The sequence below is a fragment of the Paroedura picta genome, chromosome 5 (assembly GCF_049243985.1).
Source record: "Paroedura picta isolate Pp20150507F chromosome 5, Ppicta_v3.0, whole genome shotgun sequence".
In the NCBI taxonomy this organism is placed as follows: domain Eukaryota; kingdom Metazoa; phylum Chordata; class Lepidosauria; order Squamata; family Gekkonidae; genus Paroedura; species Paroedura picta.
The window spans coordinates 44,026,736-44,054,576 of record NC_135373.1 but is presented as its reverse complement, the minus strand read 5'-3'; the positions used below and the strand labels follow the sequence as shown (position 1 = coordinate 44,054,576).

At 44.3% G+C, this 27,841-nt stretch overlaps 1 protein-coding gene across 3 annotated transcripts in view; it reads left to right on the top strand.

The window, feature by feature from the left end:
* The window catches only part of TFAP2E (transcription factor AP-2 epsilon), an 87,559-nt gene that overhangs the window by 29,036 nt on the left and 30,682 nt on the right, over positions 1–27,841 (top strand). The window contains exon 4 of one of the 3 annotated variants that reach the window (XM_077337570.1): positions 15,689–15,802. The exons of the other annotated variants lie outside the window; for them this stretch is intronic. Coding sequence (XP_077193685.1) covers positions 15,689–15,802 — 114 coding nt within the window. The remainder of the gene's footprint in view (positions 1–15,688; positions 15,803–27,841) is intronic. 3 annotated transcript variants of the gene reach the window in all.

Sequence of the window (27,841 nt, the reverse complement as noted above, 5' to 3'; positions counted from 1 at the left end):
GATCTGGGAGGATAAAACTCTTTTATACAAAATACCTGTCCTGAGGCAAGCTGGCCTTTTGTAGCAGCTGTCTGAATGCCATGTGAAATATTCCCAGGAGGCAAACAGCAGTTAAGAGGGATGATGATTGGATGATGATTGAGATCAGGGAAATGGTGCAGTGTTTTTAATGTTCTCCTTTTCCCTGTGATGTAGCCCTAATCCAGTCAGGTAGGCAGGCCTGGCCTAGCAACTCCGCAGGGGAGTGGAGGGGAACATGGGGGGGCGGTTGTCAGCCAATAGCATGACATAATTGCTGATTTCTTGGAAGGTGTCATCGAGTCCACCTTCCACAGCGGCTGTTGATTTATTTTATTTATTCATTCGTTCAGTTTATATACCGCCCCTCACTATGACGTCTCGGGGCAGTTTCTCTGTTGCTTGGAGATTGGTTATAATAGTGGAACTCTCCAGCTACTACTCAAAGGTTAGAAACCCTGGGATGAAAACATTCTGCTTCCCTAAATTACCTCAGGTTTAAGAGACCCCATAACATGACCTCCCTAATAGTAATCCAGTCCTGTTCTTGTAAATGTAGAGGCCTCTCCCAGTCTGAGGCCCTATGGCAGGGGTAGTCAAACTGCGGGCCTCCAGATGTCCATGGACTACAATCCCCACGAGCTCCTGCCAGCGTTTGCTGGCAGGGGCTCATGGGAATTGTAGTCCATGGACATCTGGAGGCCCGCAGTTTGATTACCCCTGACCTATGGTGTAGCTCATGTAGCTCGTGCATAAACCCAGCAGAGGTCCAGTGTCATATTCTCTGCATATTCTATGCTTTCGTAGAATCGTGGTATAAAGGTGGTCCTGTCTGTGAAGCCCAAGCCTCCCCAAGCCTCCCGGAAAGGCTACATTTTCCCTGGACAGCCAGTTCCATTGCTGAAATTCTTTTCCCTCATGCTTAACCCAAACACATCATTTTGTCATTTGCACCCCCGGCTTTGCATCTCACAATCCCCAGCGGACGGCTGTAAAGGATAGGTCCTCTTCTTCTCTCTGACATTCTTTTAAATATTTCAAAACTCTCAACATGCCCCCCCTTAATAGTCCCCCCCCTTCTCTCGGCTAAGACTGAGTTCCTTTGGCTTTTCCTCCTAGGACTTGCTTTCCAGACCTCTAAATCATCCCCACGCTTCTCTTTTGAGTAGCTGCCCATTTGTCAAGGCAGTTCTTCTGTCACGCCAACCCCCAAACCTAACATGCAACCTCAGACACAGCCTTGCCAAAACCTCAGAAGCGAATACAGTCATATCCGGGCTGCTGATGGTGGTTTTGTTTGTGCCAACTTGAAATGCATTGCTCTTTTAATAAGTGTAGCAAACATAAACAAGCAAGTCTAGAACACTGAGAAGGGTTCAAAGCACTTGACGTTGAGTGCTCTGTAAATGGTGATGCTCTTGGCAGATATTTTCTGGATGCCAGGGACTCTTAGGTATGAGGAAAACATCCAAAGACAGGAAGGAAACCATATAACAAAGCTGCAGGATCCAACCCATAATCCTGTCCATTAATTCTACCAAGTAAATTGTATTCTTATTCTTTAGCACTGCAGCATTACCTTGATTCTGTTCATATTCACTGAGGATTAATTTGAGCTAGGGTTTGCCAGGGTTTCACCCCTGAGAAAACAAAGCAGGATATTGCAGTAGATTTTGAATAACAATATAGATTTCATATATGTGTTCAGTTCTCAAAATAATCCAAACAGCAAGTTTCCATCAGTGTACTTTCGGTTTTGACGGATCTCAGAAATCTGAAACATTGTAAAGTTATTGAAGGGCAAAAGAGAAATGCAGAGCCAGGACTGTCCAAAACATTCAAAAGGCAGGAATGATCAAATAAAAAACTATTTAGAATGTATAAATGTCGACAGAAGGAAACATCAAAGCATAAAACAAAGCCAAATGTAATCTTATCAAATCTATTTGCAGTACAGTAATATGGAAACACGCGTAATATGAACGTTTACAATGAAATACCCAGGGTAACAAGTACAAACTCTTTTGAATATCTGTTTGATATCCTCTTTGGATTGAATGAAGATTAAGGATCATGTCCATACAAGAGGAGATTTGTGAGGGGAAAACACACACTAGGAGACATCCATCCAGTCCAGTGTAATAATAATTATGTACCATGAGGTTGCTGTCAACTCATGGCAGACCCAAGACCAGCGAGTTCTCAAGGCAAGAGAGGAGCGGGAGTGTCTGGCCATTTCTTGCCTCTGCACAGCAACTCCAGTCTTCCTTGTGGTCTACCAGATACTAACTGCGGCCAAGTTGCTTATTGCTCAAGTTCTGATATGATCAGGCTGGGCTATCAAGCTGCTAGACATCCACTGCAGACTGTGAACAGTCCGAGAAAAATTAGTCAACATAGGAGATTCCTAATAGGTTCCAAATACTGCAAACTGGATGTAATGTCATTGCATCACCAGTGACAAGGACAGTCTAGTATCTGGGCAAAAGCACTATGGTAAAAGAAGGAATCAATCTAGGGTTGCCACTTACCAGACCCCTGGTGGAGATGGAGGTCCCCTGCTGCAAGGCTTCATTCACCTGCTGTCAATCAGCTGGCCAGCAGGGGAACCTACCCTGGCCTAAAAAATAGGGAGACATGCAGGGATGTTTCCATGTTGCTGCCCATATGACCCAGAAGTGGGATGTCAGGGTGATGTGCTGGTATTTGGGCAAAAACTCAAAGGCAGAAGCCAAATTTACAATAGATGATGATGATGTCATCCGTTCAGTCGTGTCCGACCCTTGGCGATTCTATAGGAAAGTCTTTGCCATGCGCCCCTATCTCTGGCTGCTTCTTTTAGTTGGTTCATGGTCATCCCTGTATCGGCTTTGATCGTGTCGAGCCAGAGGATCCTTTGGCGACCATGTTTCCTTTTGCCGCTGACCATGCCGGGCATTAAATGATTTTTCTAGCGAGTTTAATTGCATGATGTGTCCAATTTACCATAGAGTTTTACCCAAATACCAGAGCATTGTCCTGACAGCCCAGACATGGTATCACTTCAGGTTCACATGGGCAGTAACGTGGACACATAGCTTTATGTCGGATGAGCCTCCCTATCGCTCCTGGTAAATCTCTCTCATTCCCTGCTGGTTGCCAGGAAGGATGTGACAACCTTAAATTAACTATAGAGTTTTTTGCACAAATGCCAGAGGATCCTGCATCCCATTATGACATGAGGCCTCCCCCATTGCCAATAAGTACTCTCTGTCCCTGAATGGACAAGGCAACCCCAGTTCCAATCCATCGGAGTTTTTTCAGCATTGAGAGAGTTTGGGGGAACATTTTAGCAAAATAAAGACATTTTTTTGCAGGCTGAGGGTGGTGCTGGAGACACAGAACCAGGTGGGAGAAGCAACGTTTTGAGACCTGTTGAGACTCAAAGGGAGCTGCTGTTCAGGGGAAAGATGGGGAAGGTCTGAAGCTGCTGTGGAGAATGACAGGAGAACCAGAGCTGAGGTTTGATGGACTCCAGGATCTTAGCAAAGAGAGAAAGATGAGCTTAATATTTTGGATATCTCTCCAGGCAAGCAGTGCTTTACAAGAGTGACAACTCAAGAATATTTTTCAGAAATCTGGGGAATGATGGGCAGAAGCACAAGAATTAATATGCCCCAAGGTGTTGGGGGTGAGGGGTGGGGAGACATTTAAGGGATGCTTCTCCTCAAGCACAGCAGCCTCATGCTGTCTTTCCAGTCCAGGCAGCTATATGCTGTCTTCTGGTGGACCTTAAATCAATGTGATAGCATAGGGCATACACAAGAGTCCTATCTAAATAGAACCTCCAGCATGAATAGGGTTAAATGAACTGGTCCCAGCTGCCTTGGAATTCCCTCTAGCACAATATAACCCCCACCCCAGGTGTACAAGTTATGACTCAGAGAACCTCTCCAGTCTACAAGGTTCTAGTGGAGATTTCAGGTCAGATCTTCTGATATGCTTTTTGACCAAAAAATACAACTCAGGATTGATTTGGCTCAATATCAGCCAGGGCCTTCTTGGTCCTGGCCCCTACCTGGTGGAATGAGCTCCCGGAAGAGCTGCAGGCCCTGCAGGATTTACCAGCTTTTCACAGGGCCTGCAAAACGGAGCTCTTCCACCAGGCCTATGGTGTACATTGACCTTCATGAGATCTAAGTGAGCTGCATTGGGAAAGTATGATGTCACTACACGGCATCCTCATTAATATTGTTGTGAGCCACCCTGAGCCAGACAGGGAAAAGGCAGCATTTTTCCATCTGTGCTACGATCCTACTGGTTCCTGGGAAGGATTGGGTGTGACTACCGCCACTGTTAAATGCTAACTGCATTGTTATTTTAACTGTTGCTATAGAGGTTTTGTAAAGGTATGATTTTATGGAGATTTTATTGTACGTTAGGAATGTTGGAATATTTGGACATTTTATGGGATGTTTTATCTGATGTGAACCAAATGTGAGCCAGCTTGTTGGGAGCAGAGGTATATAAATGTAATAAATGAATAAAGTTGTTTATTATTAGTAGTGATAGTATTAGTATTACCTATGAATTTCAGGGTTTGGGATTCTGGAGATCTATAAACACTTATGACTCAAACACTGGAGACGAATTTCACCATCTTGTTTCCTAAGCACAACTGGAAATTGCAGGTTCTTGCAGCCTCAGTTTGCTTCAGGTTATACAAGAAATCGGAGGTGGGGGGGCTAATAAACCTCCACTTGGTTTCACTGTTCAAAACAGGGCCTCTGCTTTGTTATTGGTATTTGAAAGGTAGACAAATGCTGTTGGCATCCCTCAGCAGCTTGCCACTCATTTCTTTTCAAAAGAGGGGCTGCTGCTGTTGTGTCGCTGGTAAGCAAGGTTGTCAGGTTTCTGCAGCGCTTCCAAAAACCCGCCAAACTTGTTTGGCGGAGGCCGCAGTGAAGCAAAGGAAATAAATATGGACATTGTACACCCTCTTTGAGAAAAGCTGTTATCTTCCTGCAGCCTGCCATCTTAGGAGAGCATCAGGGTCCCCCCTGATTTATTTTACATAATTATAGATGTGTCCTTTGTATAAAGCAGGGGTAGTCAAACTGCAGCCCTCCAGATGTCCATGGACTACAATTCCCAGGAGCTGGCAGGGGGCTCCTGGGAATTGTAGTCCATGGACATCTGGAGGGCCGCAGTTTGAGTACCCCTGGTATAAAGGCTCTAGGCTGCCAAAATGTTATCCTCCTAAATGGCCTGCCAGAACAAGAGGATATTACACTAGGGGAAACTTTGCACATCAGCTGTTAACATGCACAGCAGAGAGACTGAAGGCTCTTGCAAAGAAAAGAGCAGTTTCTCGAAGCATGAAAGTTCTTGCTACCATAGAGTCAGGCTGGATTACATGTTATGTTTGCCACAAATATAACACTGAGCAGCACGCCCATGATGAACTTCTCATATTGTTAGGTTCAATTATTGTTCGTGCAACTCACTGCATTAAAGCGTCGCAGGCATCTTGCAAAGATGCTCCTTGATGTTTCTGGAGTATGCCTTCTGCAGATCATGTGGGAAGGCTCACTCTATAAAAGGTTAGGGCTCATGAGTGTTTTCCAAGCTTGTACGAGAGCAGTGATTGTCAAGTGCTGTATTTTTAGAAAGCCCTTTCCACAGGAACATGTCTGCTGAGGAATCCCCAAAGTTATGGCAGCCTTAGGCCTTGTTCTAGCTGCACATTCAGCAACTGGCCACATGTAACACTCATGAAAGATTCCTCTTCCACAATCAGCTTCAAGTTGCTTTGACAGCGGTTTTCCACTGCATGTTTAATATAGCACTGTATTCCTCAGTTTAAAAAACCCAGCCAACCAGCAAAGTCTATCTGTATTGGCAAGATCGTGCAATTTGTAATAGGAAGCCCCACTCAGTTGACAGATTGCTTATTTTTCCCCGTTTTCCCTTTTGTTTTTCATATTAATTTTCAATTTTTAATTATAAGTTTTCACTGGAGTAGGAGTCGGGGGTGGGGGTTAAAAGTCCCTCTTTGCAGGCAAAGCCACTGTTCATTATTTTCAATTGATGTCCTATTCTTGTTTTGTAACAGTGCCGGAACAATAATAATAGTAAATGGCTTTGTTTGCATTGCGAAAAGCAGCAGTAGACCTACCAGCAAGGACAGTTTATTAGTGCGATACTAGACCAGCAATAAGATGGCAATACAAAGAGGCTGGATAGGCATCTGATGGAGAAGCTGATTCTGTGAAGGTTCAAGGGGGTGGCAGCTTAGAGTGGATGAACGATAGGGTTGTGAGTGTCCTGCATAGTGCAGGGGGTTGGACTAGATGACCCAGGAGGTCCCTTCCAATTCTATGATTCTATGATTCTAAGATACACTGTAAATTAGAATGGATATTCTAATCCAAACCCTGAGAGTCAATAACATTTCAGATTAAAATTAAAATACATTGCATCTAGTAATTAACACTAACTTTACAAAGCTTGCTCAGGATTCATCCAGGTCTTCCATATTTTAGTTGCCCTCCATGCAAATTTAGCAACGGAACAGGTAAGTTCAGTATTTTTATCCAACACCATGATTTTAGAACTGGAACTAATTTGTTGAAAAGATGAGGTCAATTCTCTTCTAATATGATTATACAGCTTGGCATTCAAGTAATACATGCTCTGAACTTTCGATATTCCCATCCTGGCAGATGCATAATCGATTGTGGATATATTTTTTTAAATAAGCCTTCCCTAAAAGCAGATGGAAGCATATTATAGCGAAGTAGCGTGAAAGCTCTCCTAAATTCAGGGATGATTAAACTAGATAGGTCAGATAATGGCCTCAGATTATTAAGTGGAGGCATTACAAAAAGTGGACTGTTTATTTCATTACGGTCGTGTTGCTGGTGAATATCCAAAATTCTTTGTTTTATTACCTCCTTTGCATGAATAAAGCCAAGAGATAATATTAGAAGAAGAATTGGTTCTTATATGCTGCTTTTCTCTACCCGAAGGAGGCTCAAAGTGGATTACAATTGCCTTCCCTTTCCTCTCCTCACAATAGACACCCTGGGAGGTGGGTGAGGCTGAGAGAGCCCTGATATCACTGCTCGGTCAGAACAGCTTTTATCAGTGTCACCGGCATGCCAGATTAGAAGTCCACACTCCTAACCACTACACCAAACTGGCTCACCAAAACTTAGCTGTTTTGATAAGACATAGGAACAAAGTTCTTTTCTCAAGAGTGGATATTCATGGAGCAACCTACAAGTCTGACATCATCAGATGAGTCAGACCCTTTGGGGAAAAAAAGCAGTTTTAACCAGTACAGACGTACATATCCATATTCTGGTCTGGACGGAGTGCATTCCTGTTTCCACCCAGATTGCAGCATTAGAAATACTGGTTGGTACCTGGAGTAAGGATCTTAAAAATTTAGACTGTCTTTTCTAAACTGGAAATATTGGTGTTAATACTTAATGGAGCCCCAGACATCATAAAAGCAGCAGTAATCAACACCAACTACATAAACAAGAGCTGATCATTGACAGGTGATCCATGACTTCTACATCTGGCCAGGGGAGAAAAGAAAGAAATCAGTTAAACTGGAAGCAAGAATGAAAAAAGAGAAAAAAATGTAAAGGGTCTGTAAAGGGTGGGCAAGTCAGACGGTCCGAGTATGACACCAACCACCATAGATTTTATTTTCTTACATGGGACACACTGGCACTCCAGTTTATTCAACCCACACTATTTCTCTGCAGAGTAGGATAACGAGAAGAGCGCTATAGGGAAAGTCGGGCCTTTGATAATAATCCCCCTCATAAGTTTGCAAGGTGTTCTCAAGTTCCCTGGAACATAATTTGACAAATCCACTGTGCTAGATAATACAGAGGATGGCGTGGGAGGATGAGAGAATAAGAACATGCAGATATGCTCGATTTGCATAACGGAAATCACAAAGAATCCTGAACAGGGGCTGAATAAAGTACAATAAATAGTAAACTAATGCAAAAAAAAAATATTCTTGTCTGTTTTTCTTTCCCCCCCTAATTTTTCCCTAATCCTCACCAAGGCGCCGTCCTGTTACAACTGCTTTCAAAATATTTTCCTCCTTGGCAAAGACTGCTCTTTAAAGTAATATATCAGCAGTAAATCCAAAGTTAAGAACTCTAAGAATACATAACACCAATGGTAATTTTGTGATGACAATTAGGATCACAGTATGGCCATCGGTGACTGTTCAGGATTCTTGGTGATTTCGGTATCGAGACTGAACAAGTGGCGTGGTTGTCTTTTGATTTGCAAAAACAGGCAAGTCACAAGATCTGGCCTTTCTTTGCGCAAAAGAAGTTGAGCAGGATTTTTATGGCATTGTTTTGTTTTGTTTTTTGTAAAGTGACAATCACACCCAAGCCCCTGCTATGAGGATCCTAAGGCCCAACTAGACAGGACAGCGTTACTGCCTCCAAAAAGGGCAATGATACCGTGTTAAAGCCTAAACACAGGCAATTTAAAAATAATACAAAGGTCAGATCCTGATCATGTCAGTAGCACGAGGGACAAGGTGCTCTTGTCTCTTCCTCCACAACTCTTTCAGGACTTGAAAAGACCTAGAAAGGGGGTCAAGAGCATCTTGTCATGCCACAGTGTGGCTGCCTAATTAGAATTGGGTAAAATACAGCAGTGTACCTGTGTTGGTCAGGAGAAATTATTTTTCTAGCTTGGTCAGGGCTGGTTTACCCATGCAGCCCATGCTACCAGCCCCGGACTTCCAGGGGCCCCACACAGTGCCTCCCCTCCTGTGGGTCCAGGTCCTAGTCTCTCTTCTCTCTCTTTAAGGGCACTTGGAGAGACAACCCTTTCCACTGTGTGTATGTGGGGTCCTCTGCCCAGTCTGGCTGTTCCTGCCACAATTGTACTTTCCTAGGGCCCCACAAATCCTTAAAAACTGGCTCTGACATTATGGGCTCTGCGAATTCTTAAACTACCCCTGAGCTTGGTCCTTACTGCAGTCTACAAATCGGGAGCTTGCTTCACATGTTTGTAGCGAGGTTTGCCAATAGGCCTCAAGGGAAACAGTATCCCATCCCTTTAATGAAAATGTACTGGGGCATAATTTACCAGATAATATTATTTACTTCCATGCTATGAAAAGCTTCAACTATCCATTTCCATACATTAAGCCTCTAATGGAACCGGATATTTCTTCCAGGCCTGTTGGCATCTTTATCTGTAAGTAGAATCACAAACTCCCTGATTCTCTGTCATATGTAAACAGGCATGTCTCCTATTTGTGTGGTTTCCAAATTTAAGAACCGCACTGCTCCGTTAGACCAAAGTCCCACAAGTTGTTTCCAATAACAGGACTGCACAAGTAGGGTTTTGAAGCTGCAGCCTCTCCCCTAATTTGCCTTTAGTCAGATGCATACTGCCTTAGTATATGGAGGTTCCATTTCTAACATGGCTGAGAGTCCTGCCTACCTCTGTGAACGTGCCTAGGACAAAAGCTGTCTAAAATATCCTGGTGAACTAAGAGGAGGATCCTTTTGGGCCAATCCTAGACTTTTCCAGTGCAGTCCTAGCAGAGTTATGCCCTTCTTAGTCCATGGAAGTCAATAAGCCGAGAGAGGTATAATTCTGTTTTGGCTTGTTCTTTTATATACCTGCAGGGGAAAAGTGAAAACACACAAAGAAACACATTATCTGGTTCAATATCAGTGCCATCCTAAGCAGAGTTAACCCTTCTAGTCTACTGAGGTCTGTTGACTCAGAAAAGTGCAAGTCTGCATAGGACTGCACTGTATAGTTATATTAAATACCATATAGTGATGATCAGAGGCACAGGTATAAAGATACGGTCCTTATGATCCTTTTATGCAGCCTTTTTTCCTTGCTCCAAGAAGCAGGCAATGTCGCGACGCGAGCTTCTCTTGCAAGGAAATGGTTTTTCTCGCAGATAAAAATGTCATTACGTTTTTTTAAAAAAAAAATCTCAACAAACAAGCTGAGCACTAACAACTGTAATGATTTTCTCTTTAATTAGAACATAACAGGCTTTTCATTAAATACCACTGAATAAGGAATGGGTTACCAGCCGGGTACACAGTGTGTGTTTTGTGCATTCATTATTTGTAACCATTTGCTTTTTGTGCGGGTGCCAAGAGAGTAAAAGATAATGTGTAAAAAATGAGCTTCGGCAAAAGATAAAAAGAAGTACGAGGCTGGAAAATTTGGTTGTAATTACAGTGTTGGAGTATTTCCCCCCCAGCTCATTTCCTTGGCAAAATTTATGATTCTGTTTAAAAAAAGAAACACCCCAAAACACACCCTTCCACCCCTTTCTGGATGTAGGTTGTGATCTGTTATCACACGTCTCTAGGGTTTTTGTTTTGTTAGAACATTTTTTTAAAGCACAAGTCTGCCAGTTTGATTTGTCTGCCATTCGCTGCCTTGAGATACTTGCTCCTTTCAGCCTCATTTCTTGTATTTTTGAGATGTCAGATAAGCAATCTGAAGGTGGATTTCTGAGAAACCCTCACATCTTCTTTCTGTGACATCTTTAGTGTTGGTTTTGAAGGATTAGACAGATCTGTCATGGGAAAAGTTTATGGATAGCTCTTGATAGCTAAATGGAACCTCCATGGCTGGAGACAGTCTACCTCAGGGCACCAGAAGCAGAGAACAGGGGATGGTCTTTTCACCTTCATGTTCTTCTTTTTCACTTCCAGAGCCATTGTTAGAAACAGGACACTGAGCCTGATGCTTGCCTTGAGCCAACAGGAAAGATGGGGTATAAATGTTGTAATTAATAAATACCTTCAAACCCTCCAAACTGGGCATTCCTACAATGCAGAAGTTCTACTTTTTAAAACTCTTGCCCTTCCACTAAGAAACTCAGGACAAAATGCATGGTCCTCCCTCCTCACAACAGTCTTCTGAGGTAGGCTGAGCTAGCCGAAGGTCACATTTTGATCTTCAAAACAGAGTAAGGATTTGAACTTTCAGATCCTTCTCTGTCATTCAGCTACTACAGCACTCCATTTTAGTGTTGCTAACATTGTGATAACGTGGAAAGTGGGATTGTTTTCACCTTTCCCATTTCCTCTTTCAAATGTCCATTTTTTTCTTAACTGGCCTTGGTGGGGAGGGGGAATAAGGATGCCCATGTTTTTAGAACATCCCTACTTCACTCCCCCCTTCCTTGTCTATACACTGGTACCTGGGTAACCTGTATGGGTTTCAAGCAAGGGTTGTCACTCTCTAAGTGGGGCCTGTACATACTCAGAATTATTACTGATTTTTGGATTACAGAACTCTGGAGAAAGTGGCTGCTTTAGTTCTTCCCTGCCGTGGACCCTACTTCCCTCTGGCTCAGTGAATCTACCCCCTGGATCTCCAGGAATCTCCTGGAGTTGGTACCTTTAGTACAAGTACTTGGGCAGTATGGAAAAAAATTATTTGCCAGCAGGTCGATCATCAAACAGTAATAGTAAACCTTTATTGGCATAAAACAATAAGAGGCAAATACAGCCAAGCAAGGCTTGCTTAGCCTTTCCTAGGCTTTAGTACAGGCTGAGCTATTTCTTGCATTGTACTTCCAGGAATCCCAGTAAATAAAAAGAAAAGATGGAGCCAGCCCTTAATTGGCAACAAGCAGAATTAATTCCCTTGCAGCCATATTTATTTTGGTGTCAGGTTGCATCATCCAGTTCTCTCTGTCTCCGCCCACCACTTGAATTGCAGCTTGGAAAAGTGGCAGCTGAAGGATTCCCTGAGGAAACCAACCATTTGTAGAGGAGGCGGATCAGTGATAACTGTGGGTATGGTCAAAATGCTAGCTTGATGGGTCAGCCATAGGAAAAATATTGTTGTCTTTTAGCAGCATGTTTTATGGCTGTTTTGCAGAAGCTTAGCAGCCCATAGCACCCTTCTTTCAGGCATTTTTTGGGCACAAAAGTAAGGTTGTGGGTGGCCCAGAGGGAAAACATCCTGTCCCTAGAGGCTAAATGGGGCAATTTACTTCTGACCTCCGTTCAAGGCAACTGGTGGGAGCATGGAGAGGGGGTTGGAGACTGATGGAAAGACTGTTGTGCAGTGCTGTGACATCACTTCCACCCAATTTCTTTTTAGTGATGTCACCATCACCTTGTGCAGTGCTCTAGGAATTTCCTTGATCTCTAAAGGGAGGTTGGGGAAATGCCTAGAGTGTCACAGAAGACAGTGACATTGCTTCCAGGTACTCACCTGATGCTGCCCCCTCCTCCCTTGCAGACTGCATGTAAGTCAAATCTTTGTTAATAATCACCAAGGGATCATGGTAGATCTGCAGTTTTCATGACTTGACTCCCTTGATCCTTAGGAATGACTGAAATACAGGGTCCCAATGGCTCCATTTTAAGGCACTAAAGGCAAATTTGATGTGGCTTAAAAAGTGAAACAAACAAAAAAATCTTAATAAAATCAGAGGCCAGTAGCAGAGTCCAGTTAAGACCAACAAAGATTTATTCAGGGCGTGAACTTATTCAGGGCGCAAGCACTCTTACTCAGACTAAGAACTGCTTACATGACCGTGGGAATATATAGGTGCGACTGGACTCTGCTTTTATTGTGCTACTTCAGACCAACATGGCTACCCATTTGAATCTAAAAAAAAATCTTGTAATTTGAAAGCACCACATCCTCGTTTTCATATATGTTGACCAAATTCGCCAGCTGGCAAGGGAAGAAAGGCCCGGGGTATCAAGGCTGTGCCTCAGGCCAAATAACCCTTGTGATTGTGAAGCGATGGAATGAGGGAGGGGCTGGTGCACCGTGGCAATTGGGCTCCCTCCCAGCCACCAACAGCAAGGGAGGCAATCTGCACCCCCTCCTGGGCCTGTACTTCCAGCCATGTTGGATTCTATGATTCTATGTGGGATTTGGCTGCTGGTGGTGGGCGGGTGGGCATACCTTATGTGGGGCAATGAAACTGGCCCTCCTTCAGTAAACAGCCTGCATCCATTTCCCATTTCCCATTGCTGTTATGATTTTAAAAAACTACAAATGTGTCTGTGATTTTTCTGATTTAAGTGCCCTGATGCCTTGTTCTGTTTCTCCTACAAGTCTATGTGTCCATACCCGTTGGAGTGTGAGGTCCACAATTTTGAAGGGGTCAGGTCCTCCAAAATTGTTGCTTTTGAAAATTCAGGGTTCTTGGTCCCCACATTTTTCTAAACTGCACCTACCCATCATGATTTCCAATTCCAGGGAGCTTTTACAACCAGAAAAGAAAAGCTATTGAGAACAGCAATTTCAAAACTAAAGTTAAAAAAATGAATGAAGAAAACTTGTTGAGTTGTTTTTGTTTCAATTCTAATTAATTTTAATAAATTTTATTTTTTTAAAAACCTGGACGAAATACAAGTCCAAAACTGAGCGGAGCAGAAGATCAAAATAAATTTTGCACCAATACTAGGCTCATTTCTCAACAGAGTGACAGAATAAAGATGTCAAAATCTGCCTCTGAAAGCAGACAAACAGAAACATTTCTTGGTGGGCGGGCATTCCTCAGAAACGTTAGCTACCAGGAAGGCCTTGTTAGTGGGTGCCAGTCTGACATCCACCAAAGATTAGTATCTGAAGCAAAGCATCATTTAGACGGCACTCTTCCACCAGGCTTATGGTTGAGGCCAACACAAACACAATATGACATCAGAAAGCACCCCCACACACACACCTTCCCTTTCCACTTCCCTCTCCTTCTTGGAATCTGAAATCTGCTTACAAGATCTGTGCCAGAATTTTTCTGACCTGGTAGTCAGATCCGGGGCACTCAAGTGTGTTTTGTATGCTTTTAGATTTACTTTGTATATTTGTTTTCCCAACGTTAGCCGCCCTGAGCCTGCCTTAGGCAGCGGCGGCCAATAAATCTAATAAATAATAAATTCATGGATTCTAGGAACTCATTGTCATCTTATCCGTCATGAGTTTTGATGAGACCCTTCAGAGCAGCATGCACTAATTACAGAGGGAGGCTTTAATAATCCATGGGTATCCTGCACCTCCCTACATTATTTTTTTAATTTCATATATTTATATACTGTCCTCCCCTTTGACTATCACACTATCATTGTGCAGTGACAATAATTCACAATTGGAGTTTGCTCCATGTACAAGCCAATTCAGTGGCAAAAAAATTGCTTTGTGCAATAGTCAACAACATGTGTGTACCACTGAAGGAAACAGAAAATCACTATCATGGCTGCTGTTACGTTCTTACAGGAGAAAGGCATGTCCTGGATACTTCAGGCCCAGAATGACTGAGATGCTTTGGATCCATATAGACTGCTCTTTTTGCTTGCCCCTGTATAATGAGGCAGCTGGGGGTGGGGTGGGGGTTGTTTCTAGCCAGTAAATGCTATCTGGCAACAGGGGGGTATATGTCTCATTCTTTCCTGCTAACTGTGCTCAGTTGTTGCATCCATATTAGGTAGCAGGCTCAAGGCCAGTGAGATATTGCATTCATGCCATTCTGCCCGGCTTTCTGCTCTCACTAAGCCTCAATTTAAATTTTTTTTTGGACAACATCTTGAAAGCCCAATTTTTACCATGACACAATAGAAGGTTAATGACCACAAATATATTAATGTAGCCCTGGAAGTGCCTTTTGTGCCCTCTGATGTGGCATGTGCAGGCTCTCCTGACACATTACTTGTCCTGCTGTTAGTGAAACAAATTGAAGGGCTAGCTTAGAAAAAAATCCCATCCACGTTAGAAGGTCAGATGTGAGTGGATGTATATGTGAAAGGATTTCTTAATACATTTCCCTGGACAATGCACTCAGGGGTGTGGGAAGGGTGCAAGACGACATTCAAACAAACCAACTTTTAGTACTAAATTTGCTTTTTATTTTTAAATCATGAACTTGGCAAGTAAAATTCAGAAATATTGTCTCTCAGAAGCAGTAGTTCCCTGGGCATAAATCTGAGGAAATAAACCACTGCAGCTGTTCCCCCACACCCACTTGATTTGACTAATGACACAGAAGCATACCTACAGCTAGTGAATTTTTGGTTGATTAAGTGCTAGCCTTTGAACTGATTAATCAATTTGTGAATGAATGCAGTGCAAAAAAAAAAAAAAAGGATATAATTGCAGTCTTAGCCCACTTTTTTTGGGATGGGTTCCCTGTTATGCCCCTTATAACAGAACTATTCAGGCATTTGGGGAAAGTTGCATGTTCTCTGGGATACAAATAGTGCTTCACTTGGGAAAGATTCCAGTCAAGAAAATGGTGCAGGGTGGGAGGCCGAAGACTCCGCTCCATGCACACTGGTCCAAGTTTGAATCAGGCATTGTGTGTATGGAAAATGTGACGATCCCACAACTCACAAATGACTGTGTCAAGTGAGACACAAGGTAGGGACCCTAGACTGTGTCTGTGTGGCAATTAAATTGTGCTATCCCTGATGATGAATATTGTCCCATGTAAAGCCAATGCTGATGCCTGACTCTCTTGGTTAAACCTGATTTTTGCCCGTTCTTGGGGTTCCTTGAAATGGTTCTTGATTTACATAGCAATGAATAAAATGCCAGGCGATGATCAATGCTTATTCTTGATTCTTAAAAAAATATATATCACAACAGACCCATGAGGTAGTTTCTTCTTGTTGTTCTTGTTCCCATTTTGCAGATGGAAAACTGATGCTCAGAGATAGTATCTTAAAGCCACCAACAGCTAAGATGAGATCTGAACTATGGTCCTTTGTACAGAGCCATCCGCTAGGCAACATCGGTTCTGTCTCAGGTTAGTTAGTATGCCTGTTAAGCCCTAATTCTGGTATGTGCAGGAATCTCAGCATTTGATTGGTTTTTTTGGCATGTGTAGGACTCTTCGCCTTTTAATTGTGTGTGTGAAGTACCATCCTGTCACTTTTAGTGACCCTATAGCAGGGGTGGCCAAACTTTGGCTCTCCAGATGTCCATGGATTACAGTTACTATACTGGTAATTAGCATATGGGCAGGGGCTCATGGGAATTGTAGTTCATGGACATTTGGAGGGCCACAGTTTAGCCACCCCTGCCCTATAGGGTTTTCAAGGTAAGAAATGAATAGAATTGGTTTGCCACTGCCTCTGTCAAGGAACCCTGGGCTTCCATGGTAGTCTCCTATCCAAGTACTAGCCAGCTGGGCCAATCCTCTTTAGCTTCTGAGGCCTGATGAGGTCAGGTTAGCCTAGCATTTAATTGATTTCATGGCAATCACCACCTTTATGTCATCTTTCAAGGCCCTCCTTGAAATTCTTCTTCTTCAGTGGGTGTTTTCACAGGTGACATTTTCCATTTGATGCTTGGTAAACATCACTGAAGCAGGGTCCAAAGCCAATAAAGGCAATTTTAAATAGAAAGTAGGTTCTACTCAAACGGGGCTGTGTCCACATGGGTATGATTTCCCATTGTGAATGGGGAGATGTTCAGTTCTTCTTCCCTAACCTCTAATGCGTGCCAGCCCCACCTTGCCCTGCCCATGATCAGAAAGCTTCTGCAGGCTTGTTACAAAAAGATAGCTGGTGGATTGCTGTAGTGTTTCAAGGGAGGAATTGGCAGGCACAAGGGGAAAGAAAAATGAAGAAGAGGTTTTATTATACCTTGCTTTTCACTACCGGAAGGAGTCTCAAAACAGCTTACAAGTGCCTCTCCTTCCTCTCCCCACAACAGACACCCTGTGAGGTAGGAGAGATTGAGAGAGCTCTGAGAGAACTGCTCTGTGAGAACAGCTCTAAAAGAACTACGACTGGCCAGTAAACCCAGCTGGTTGCATGTGGAGAAGCAGGGAATCAAATCCGACTCTCCAGGTTAGAGTCCGCCGCTCTTAACCACTACACCAAGCTGGGGCCAGATGTGTATGGGGAAGCCTTGAATTGGCACCTTCCCATCCATACTATGGAGAAATCCATTCTGACTCTGTATTTCCAAAAATATCGGAGTGAAGCAGGCGAGACAACAGAAGCAGCATGGCTGGAAGAGGGCGATGTGCCGATGCTCCAATTGAACCTTGTACTTATTTGTGAGCGGGAGCAAGCCTGAAGCAGCCTGGCTTTCAAGCTGGCCCTAGGAACTCTGGTACCGAGTGGTCCTTGCAGTGCTGGGAAAAGGACTGTGGCTTGGTTCTGCTTACAGTTGCTTGAAGTAGTCAGTCCAGAGTTTTCCCACTAAGCTCAGTAGCCAGTCTCCCCCTGCTTAGAAGCTTGTTGCACATTGCGCACATGAAGCTGTCTTCTACTGAGTCAGAACTTTGGTCTATCAAGGTCCGTGTTGTCTGTTTGCATGACAACCTGATCCTTTTAACAGGAGACTCCTAGGCACAATAGAGTCTCATGCACAGTAGCAAAGTTTTGACACACGGTGATCTGTAAACGCAGATCACTTGTAACGCTGAGCATTGGTCAACAATGATGTCGTTTTTATAGCCCGTTTTTTATTTTATGCTCTTTGTTTACTACATTGTTCAATCACCATTTTTTTATGTATAACTGTTTAGATTATATAATATTTTTGTATGCTTTAGCCAGTCTTTTGCTCACGTTTATAGAATTCAATATGTTTTTGTGTTTGCATGTTGGAAACTTGCTGGTCTATGGCCATATTAAGTTGAATTGAATATCCTGAGACAACAGGAGACTCCAGGGTTCAAACCTGGGATCTTCTGCCTGCCAAGGCCATGCTCTGACATTGAGCCAGGGGTTCCTCCTGAAAGTTCTTCAGCAAAGGGGATTAATATACAAGCTGGCTGCAGGTAGCTTATTTGCCTGCCATTGTTTGCCTTGTAATACATAAGATATCATTAGTTTGCTCAGAGGTTATGCAAGGGGACAGCTTGGCCCTCCAAGGACATACCCCCAGAATCCTCTGCAGCATGCCCAGGGGCACATCAGCTCACCCTACAAAATGTGGGAAAACATTCTGCAGGGGAGCCATTGTGGAAATCCACTGTCCTAAGCCAGTGAAGGCTCAACATTCTAACTGCAAATTTTGTAAAATGTACAGTTTTCAAGTTACTCATGACAAACAGCCCAAATATTCCCTGTTATCAACACAGCTATCTTTTTCCAGTGCTGGCAACTGTCTGATAAAATTGTCCTCCCCGCTGTTATTTGTCCTTTATCAAGGAAGCGTAATTGAAGATTTTTTTCTCTCCAAAGGGTGGATAAATACCTGTCAGGGATGGCTGCTGGGGAGATGAGACAGAAAGATAATCTCAGGAGAGCGTTCAAGCAGGGCTTTCGAAGTATATGGGGGGGAAGAAAGAGATCTCTCTGTCCTTAGGAAACAATCTTGTGATTTATGTATTTTATTTGGAATTGTGGAACCCAGGATGTTGGGTTGCAGCACGGTAGCCACTCTGATAATGGATGCATCGGAAAGGTGGGGGAGGCATTTTAATTTAGATAAAAGCAAAGCGAAGGTAGGAGGAAGGGAACTCTCCGCCTATGACCTCTGCACAAGCTTGTAAACAAGAAAATCTGCCTGGATGAAAGTCCCCCAGGGTACTTTATTCCCCGTCTCTTTAGCAGAACGCTGTAATTATAGATCTAGTTGGAGTGGATCCATATTCCCATTGCACAAATTGATACTTACACTGAGTCAGTGAGTATTTAACACAATCTGTTTAGCAAAGGAGTAATTGGACTGTGAGGCAGCCGGTGGTAGGCTGGGGAGAAGGGGTGTGAGTGAACGGCTTGATCAGAGACCCTGGAAAAGGAAAGGTGATTCCAGCCCTTGGCTGCACACCAAGGTCTGTTGTAGTTCACTGCTGTCCCAGTTTAATAGCTGTGGAACCCACTTTCTCAGTCCTGTGGCTTGATTGTGGAACATTTTCTATGACTGTGCCTGTCAGCAAGCTAAACTTAGTGCGGCAACTTTTAAAAGTCCAGAATTTCACAGTCTTCCAGTTAAGTTCTGAGAGCTTTCCAAACCTGGACCGACTTGTCATTGTCCTAGGTACAGGTTTGTTGATCCATTTTTATGCTAGTGGAGTTAAATGTTGCTTGCCAAATTCAGACTCATTGCTGGGAAGGCAATTAAAAATTAGGATAATGTATATTTTGAATTATAAATAATGAAATATTTTATCTATAGACTCTTTCCCGGTATGCTCAGGGTGGTTGATGACAAAGTTTAAAACAATCATAATTAAACATTTTTACACCAATCTCTAACTGATTGGTGAGCGGTAACATGTTTTGCTAAGGCTGTTGTGGGCAGAGAGTGGGTGGGGCCGGTCCGGGTGAGGGCCCAATCGGAAGGGAACCCGGGAGTTCTAGCCCCCCCCCCGACAGAGAGCGTCAGCCACAACCCAGTAAGCTGCGGGCTCCATGGGGGGAGGGGACCAGGGATGGCTTCCCCGGGCCCGCAGAGCACACCTGCTGCCTCCCTGGGGCGCTGATTGTGCTTGGCGCCGGAGGGGGCTTTCAAAGCCCATTCTTACAGACAGGCTTTGAAACCTAGTCTTATACATAAAATACGATTCAGACTTCTGACAACATACTTAAGGATCCAAAGACTCCTATTGGTGGAATCTCCCCTCCCCTATTAGGCAATGACTTGGCCTTGCGGACGACAACAGGAACTGCAGTTGCCAGCAGTAGGCCTCAGGCATCAGAAGGGCAGACATCACCAGCTAAGCAACAGACTGTGCTAGCCAAGGGGTTACTCTGGCCACGTGCATTTCTTTTGAAGGGGTGCATGTGAGGGGAGGAAGTAGTCAGAGACAGGGGCGCATGGCGAAGACTTTCTTATAGAATCGCCGAGGGTCGGACACGACTGAATGGATGACATCATCATGTGAGGGGAGAGAGCTTTCCCTTCAGCCTAACATCCTGGAGATGAACTGTACTTCCAGGGGATCCTCAGACCCCACTGGAGGCTGCCTTCCCTAAATCTCAGTGGGGTACAATGCTACAGAGTCACCCCTCCAAAGCAGCCATTTTTGCCTGGGGAGCTGATCTTTATACTCTGAAGATGAGCAGCAATTCCAAGAGATCTCCAGGTCCCACCTGGAGGTTGGCTGTCCCTGATCTGGAAATATACCTTGAGGGTTGGAAATGGGGCCTCAAAAGTATATAATGCCTCCGCAGCTGCCTAACAGGCCACATAGCATTTCAGGTCAAGAGAACATTGCAGCGAGAAGGTAGGGTTCCCAGATTGGTGTAGGTTCATGATCTGGAACTCCACACTACCTAGGTGTGTATAAACCTGACTAGGACTAAGAATGCTGTACACAGAGAGACCTCCTCTTAGGGTTGCCAGCTTCCAAGTGAGGCACTAAACCCACACCCAACCATGAGCTAGCACCCGTTGTATTACAGAACGCAACGGGCTTTACTACTAGTAGAATAATAAAAACTGCCTCCTTTAATAATGTGTCCCTATGAGGCTTACATAGAGCTTGGAGGGGTTGCCTAACTGCAGGTGGATTTTTGGCAGCGAGGCCCAGATGTTATTCTTTTGGCCTCCATCATAGGCCTGGCTGCGGTGACGAAATCTTTTCCAACTAAGTTTCTGGCTTTAGCTAGCATTTTCTTCTTCCTGGCTTTAAGGTGCCTTGCATATCAAAGCAGAGGTGGGGCCTGCACGGCCATGCACGCTGAACTCTGCCCCACAGCCGTGTATGGCAGGCTACCTGGGGCCTAGAAAACCTTCTGGTTTTGCTGCTTGTCTGGGCCTGCAGAAAACAGGTGTGTTGTGAAGCTATTTTAAGGTTGCCAGTGCTTGAAATAAGGATAAAAATGTAGGTACTTCTGGGCCTGGGGGCAGACAAGAGGCTTCAGCAAATGATCATCAACATGGTATCTGTGGTGTTCCCTGGCAACCATTTTCTTTTCCAAAGCAACCAGCCAGTTCCCCTTCCCTCTGCTTCAGTGGAGCAGAAGGGACTTCAGAAGTGCCCAAGAGGCATCATCTTTGGGGGCAGATTAGACGCTACGTTAAAAGCCAGGAGAGTTGGGGGGAAACCCCAATCCAATTTACATTTAACATTGACTGGCACTCAACTTCAAAATAGCAGGGGAGGGCAAATTTATGTAGAACACACAAAATCTGCTCAAGATTCCTGGCCCCAGAGAAGTTACTCTCCCAAGCGAGATAAGGGCTCTGCAAGATTTAGTTCCACAAAGCCTGCAAGATCAAGCTGTTCCATCAGGCCTACAAATACCACCAATAAGATTGGCCTTCCTATGCAAATGACAAACACCTGTGCGCCATTTGGTATCCAATAGCAAAGTATTTTACCTCCCCCTTTCTCGGTGGTGAGTCTTTTGATGGTTTTTAATGCAAATCTGATTGTTTTAAATATTTAATATATTTTAATCATTGTTTTATCCCGTGAAATGCTGTGAGCTGCCCTAAGCCTGGAGAAGGGCGGAATATAAATCTAATAATAAAAAACCCCCAAGAAGCTCCTGAATGCAACATGGCAGCAGGAGGCTCTTCGTCATTCCTCCAATTCTACTTTGAACACTTTTGCTAGTGGAAAAGAGCCATGGAAAAGAGCCTCTTGTTTTGGAGCTAGCTCTGTGTGTCTCTTGGGAAGATTTCCTCACCCCACACTATTTTGAAAGTGAGTACTGGGTCACATGTAGAGATGCCAGCCTCCAGGTATGGCCTGGGGATCTCCAGACTACAGAGATCAGTTCTCCTGGGGAGAAAAATTGATAATTTGGAGGGTGGACTCTAGCATTGTGCTCCACTAAAGTCACTGCCCTCCCCAGGCTCCATCCCAAAACATGGAGTTGGCAACCCTACCCTCCCTTTGCCAGTGGCCAGGTGGGTCTGGCAATTCTAATTAAGCTCGTAGTTAATGTACCATCTAATTGGACCCTTCACACCTGCCTGGATTATGCATTTGGAAACAGTGGCCTCCATTGTAGGAGGATAATGGGCTTCCCATGCTGCCTCACCATTCTGTGTGGGGGATGAAAACTGTGGTGGGGGATGGAGGATATCTGGCTTGCCTAGAAAGCATTGTGCGCTAGGGCATGGATGACAGGTACAGGACTCTATAGGACATCATGTGGGTGCAGTAATTTCTGTAGCAGGGATTTGGGCATGGACAAACCTATTTTGGATCAAGTTGTGGGATCTGGACTCAGATTGAAAATTGATTGGTGTGTGCGCACCTAAAATATGATGCCTGAACCCTCACCCCAATTCTTTTGCATGCATTGCCTGTAGGAAGGCTCCTGGTTTATGAGCCAAAACTTGAGCCCAGAAACAAGGGATGAGGCTATGAAGAGAGAAGGTATATGGCAAAACCATAGCATTTATGGTGATACCTAGAGAGGACTCTTCGGTGAAATCATAGAGTTTCTGAAAATCCCTAGAGAGGAATGTTGTCACTTCTGGCTTCTTCATAGAAGTGGTATCATGCCATTAGCCTGACAGGCATTTAATTTTATCTCCTACTTATCTAGGAATCTAGAGTTTTAAAATAATATTTTTGGCAAATTCTTAAGAGAGGTATGACGTTACTGCCAGGTTTTCCCAGAAGTAATGTCATGCAGTTGGACAACACCCACCCCTATGTCTCCCACCCCACCCTGGTCTCCTGCCATCCCTAGGTTCTACTTTTAGCTAGCTATGTTATGAAGAGGTGCTAAAGGTTTCCTCATGAGTTGCCCTGCCTTCATTTCAAATTGAGCATTTTGCAGAGAGGTAACTCTCCCTCCCCTCAATGCATGCTTCTTGAGCTCAGTATAAAATTACCTAATAAGCAAAACAAAGGAAACTTTAAAGTGAGGTTTCTCCCTTAGGCTAAGCCCAATATGTAAAATACCTAATTATGGTGCATCAAGGTGTGTATGTGAATGCGAGATAAAGTCCTTTGGGCGCCCTGACCATGGGCTCCCTCTCAGCTCTTGCCACGCCTCGGAGGCACCGTTATCGCCAAGTTCCACATACCTAGTTATGACTTGTTTAATTAGAGGTGTGCAAGTTTTGTGTATGTGTGTGTGTATATGAATGAATCTGTTTTAGCTGCAGGTATGATTTTTTTTAAACGTAGGTATTTTGGCATAAGTTCTTCTGGGTAGCTCTCCTTTGCAAAATAATAATCAAAACAAACCATTTGGGTCTGTTTTGAAAAATGGTATCCTCTAATGCAGTGGGGGTCGGGAACCCTTTGGGGTCGAGCAGCTTGGCCGGGGTGGGGGGGGGGCACCATCCTCACAACAGCCTTGCAGGGTTGATCAAGATAGAGCGTTCGTCTGTCTGGAGCAGCGGAAAAGAGCAAGATCGGCATGGTGGGACAAGAGGCAGAGCTGAATTGAGAAACCCTGGAAAAATACCTATTTACAGTATTTGCTGGCGTAAAAGACTACTTTCCCCCCCTGAAAAACATGCTTCCAAGTGGAGGGGTTCATCTTATACGCTGGGTGCACTTCAGTTGGGATAGACATAGCTGCCCATAGTGGCCCATAGTACTGTATTTTGAGTGGAAATGTTGGGGGGTCGTCTTATACGTCCAGTCGTCTTATACGCCGGCAAATACGGTATATACAATCATGAACAATGGATCTTCACGCCATTGGTCAGTTTCGGTTTAATTTCTGTGAAAGAACACTTGCATAATTTTATGGTTGGGGGTCACCACCACATGAGGAACTGAATTAGAGGGTCGCAGCATTCGGAAGGTTGAGAATCACTGCATGAGTTTCAAGGAATCAGCACAGCGTTTTTTGAGGGGAAAACTCCCCCTTATATCTCAACTTGCCCTTTCCTGTATTCTGTCAACTCGTGTTTGTGTGTTTGTGTGTTTGTTTGTTTGTGTGACTTTGGACCAAATTCTGTGGTTGGAGAATGAAAATTAATGCAGCAACAGACCTGTGGCCATAAGAGTTTGCATACGCGTGTGTACCTGCATGTGAAAATGAGTATTCCAGTTTCTTCCTTAACTTTCTTTTCTATCTTTCCCCTGCCTGTTCACCATAGTTAAGGAATCATGTGGTTTGATTCAAGACAAAGTGCGGCACAATGGTGAGAGAGTGCTGAACTATGAAGGAAATCCAGATTTGAATCCCCTTTCAACTTTGAATCTTACTAGGACACCATTTTCTCTCAGCCTAACCTGCCTCACACAGTTGTTGTGAGGAAAAAATGCGGGTGGGGAGAGAACCTAACCTGTTGCCCAGAGTTCCACAGGAGAAAGATGAGATAAAAATGGATGGGATAAAAATTAGATTGTAGGCTTCAAGGAGACAATTTGAAGATGGGGGAAAGTATGTTCCAGTGGTTGGAAAGAAAATATCAGAAGGAAGAAATGGGGAAAGGAGTCACAGGCCTTTTATGCACTGGTGTTTTCTTTTGTTTTTACCATACATTCCCATTAGTTCCCCCCCCCCTTGGTTTCACCATGCTCTCACTGCACACATGTGTCGAGCTTTCTTTTTCATTCTGCATGGATTTTCAGCACTTCAACACTTAGTTCACGTTCCATTTGCTATTTCTCTGCATTTTCTGAGAGTGGTGTTGTTCTGATTTCATCCCTTGCCTCACTCCCAAGGCAAAGATAATTCAAAAACATAATGAGTCCCTTGGACTCCCCCCTCTGCCCTTTTCTCTGTCTCTCAGAGGCCACTCCTTCACTGCCCATTTTGGCGGTGTGGTTTGTCTCTGACCAGTAATTGGAAATTGAGCATTTATTGTACGGTAGCCATCTTAGCAGAACGTTAGTGGTTCTCTCCTTTTCACCAGTGTACAAGCTCCAGTATTGCTTGCTTTTCCCATCTTGTCAATTTCAGGTTTTTAAATTTTTTTTTAGAAATGGAATAAGCCTAGCGATATGGCTGCTTATGTTCCAAGAAGCCTCTGCCCGAGGCAGTTTTGGATGCTTTTGCTGCGGAGCAAAGCTGCCTCGGCTGGGGGTTGGGGGCTTCTTGAAGCATAAGCAGCCTGAGCCCAGCCGTGTCTTCTTGGAAGTCAGTCCCAGGAGCCTCTTGTGGACTGGAAAATGGCTTGTTCATATGCACAAGTATGTGCACAAGCCCTTGATCTGGCTCAAGCAGCCATGTGGGCTCCCTGTCATCAGGATGGCTTCTCTGGGAGGACGCTGGTGGAGGTCAGGAGGGAAATGGTTACCAAGACCCTGGAGCCTCTCAAGGCCAGTGTGCAAGCATGTAATTTCATGCAGCTTTTAAAGTGCCCCTCCATGTTGCTGCCAAGATACTTGCTGAGGAAAGACCTCTCACCTTGCCTCCTCCCCTCCTGGAGATGGACCCTCTTGCAATAAGCATTCACAACAGAGGGCACACATCTCTTTGAACTTTAAACAGCACACATGCACAAACCATATAAAGCTTCTCCTGACAGTGGTTTTTTTCCTCCAGTGATCTGAGTCTTGCAAGACACTACCATATTGCTAGGCTCATTCTGTTTCTAAACATAAACAACAACTGAAATTGACAAGATGGGGAAAGTAACCAATAAAGGGGGAGGGGGGAGCACCACTAACATTTTACTAAGATGGCTACCAGAGAGTAAATCTTGTCTTACAATTTCCAAAAAAGTGCCCAACCCAAAACTGACCAATAAGGGGAGACCAACCATGCAGCACCAAGGGGAAAAAAGCTAATCTCAGTGCTGAGACACTATCCAGTTTTTTGAATTGGTATGCAGAAAACATACTACATGATTTCTAAGAGAAAATTGGAGAAAACACAAAAAATACAGAGTGCGGGCACAGGATTTAGATTAAAGGCATACTGGCTCCAATTCAGTAATGAAACTGCATGCAGAAAAGGCCATAGGTGACCTAATCCAGACTTTGCTCTGGTTTCTCTTCTGATACCTCTACACACATTTGCCAGTATTCACGTATTTTTGTCTAGCAAACTGCATTAAAATCTTTATTGCCCTCAAAACAAGCTTGTAAGTACGTGACTGTTGTTGCCATTTTTAAGATACCATCTGCCTGAGGCTACAAAGCAAAGCCCAATTTCAGTGTGACATGTAAAGTATGCAGTAAAAACCCTACACATATATAGTTCCATACACCTGGGTGTAAGCTGCACTGGGCTTTTATTCCAATCCCAAGATGATTCAGTCCCTGCCATCTCCACTGAATGCGATTTCCATTTTGATTTTGTCCAATTTTAATTTTCCTCTGCAACAAGCATGATTAATCGGGAGTGACCCTACCTTTATCCTGAAATATTTAGGAGTGGAAATAACCCTCAATATTTTCAGAATCGGATTGAATCCGATGAGAAATCATGCAGATCACTGGAGCTCTGTGGTAGAGAAGCCCTGATTGGCCAAGGCTGCCCAGGTGACAAGCTTGCTTTAAAGGGGAAGTCCCTAATTTCTCAGCTGAAGCCTTCTGTCAGTAGAGATCTGTGTCTTGGATTTATTTCTCCCTCCTCTGCTGTCTGCAACCCCCTCTCCCTTCAAAAAAGAAAGAAAGAGGCTCAGTCTGTACTTGGCTCCTCAAATCCTCTCCCACCTTCAAGAAAGCAAAGAAAGAGGCTCTGTGTTTGCCTCCTCCCCTCCCCTGAACCTCCCTAAGCACATGCAGAACATTTTTCTGTTTCAATGGGAGGGGGGTTGAAGTGAAAGACCTGAGTTCAAATCGATCTGAATTCAACAGGACTGACAATAGAATAAACAAAGTAAGTGCAGATTCAGCCCTGGTGTTACATCTAAACTTCCCTGGAGCGTACTCACGCCATCACCAACTGTGCAATGATATGACTCCTAGTTTAAGAATGAGGAGAGAAGGGGAAAATGCCACTTTAGATTGAACATGCTGTTTGAGACTGGAGAACAGCTGAAGGGCTCTGTTTGCCATGGAATCTTGCCTGGGTGCTTCAGCCAGTTGCAGACTCTCTACCTTCTAGCTGACAGTGGTTCTCACTAGAGCACATTGTGCCCCCCAATTTTGCTAAAAACGGTCTCTTCCTGTTGTTGCTTCTTTCAAATCTTTGGCCCGGCAACCTTAAGCACCAGGACGTGATGCTAGCTATCTGCGCCGTCACGGTAGCTACATGAAAGGTGACCTCTTCCTGGCCCCTAGCAATGTTCTCAGGAATGAGGTTCATCCAGAAACAGACTTTTATCTTGGGAAACTTCCTTTAGCTACTGGTAGCTGCGAAAGGGCAACCGTTGACTTTTCGGTTTGCTTCAGCGTCACACCGGCTGTACTGGCCAACCTTCCTCCTGCTGTTTATCTCACTCTTTACCATTTTAAATTTGCTAATCTCTGCATGGCAAGTCTCACAACAATTTCCATGGTTCCTGCATGACAGACACAGGTTTGAGGAGAGCCTGAGTCACCCAGAGCCAGTCAGGGACTCTGCCACTGCTGGGGCTTCTCCTCAGGTTCTGATCCCAGTCCAGTTGGGCCATACAGTTGCTGTAACATGAGCCAGTGAGATCTGGAAGACATGGGTTCAAATTCCTATGCTGCCTTGAGCCTCATTAGGTGATCTTTGGCCAGTCATAATCTCTTGGCCTAACCTATTTAGCTCAGTTGTGAACAGGATAAAAGGGAAAAGTTCTCATAAAAACATAACAGGAATCACACCAGTGGTCCATGAAGGCCCGCATCCTGTTTCACACAGCAGTCCTTGTCCTTGAAGGCCAACAAACCTGGCACGAAGGCCAAGGCCTTTCCCTGCTGCTAGCACTGATATTGGAAGACTAACTGCCTCTGGACATGGAGGCTGCCTTTCGTCACCATGGCTACTAGCCACTGATGGACCTCTTATCCTCCATGGATCTGTCTAATCCCCTGTTAAAGATGTCTATGCCCATGGCAGTCACAATCGCCACGGGCAGTGAATTCCCCCGCTTA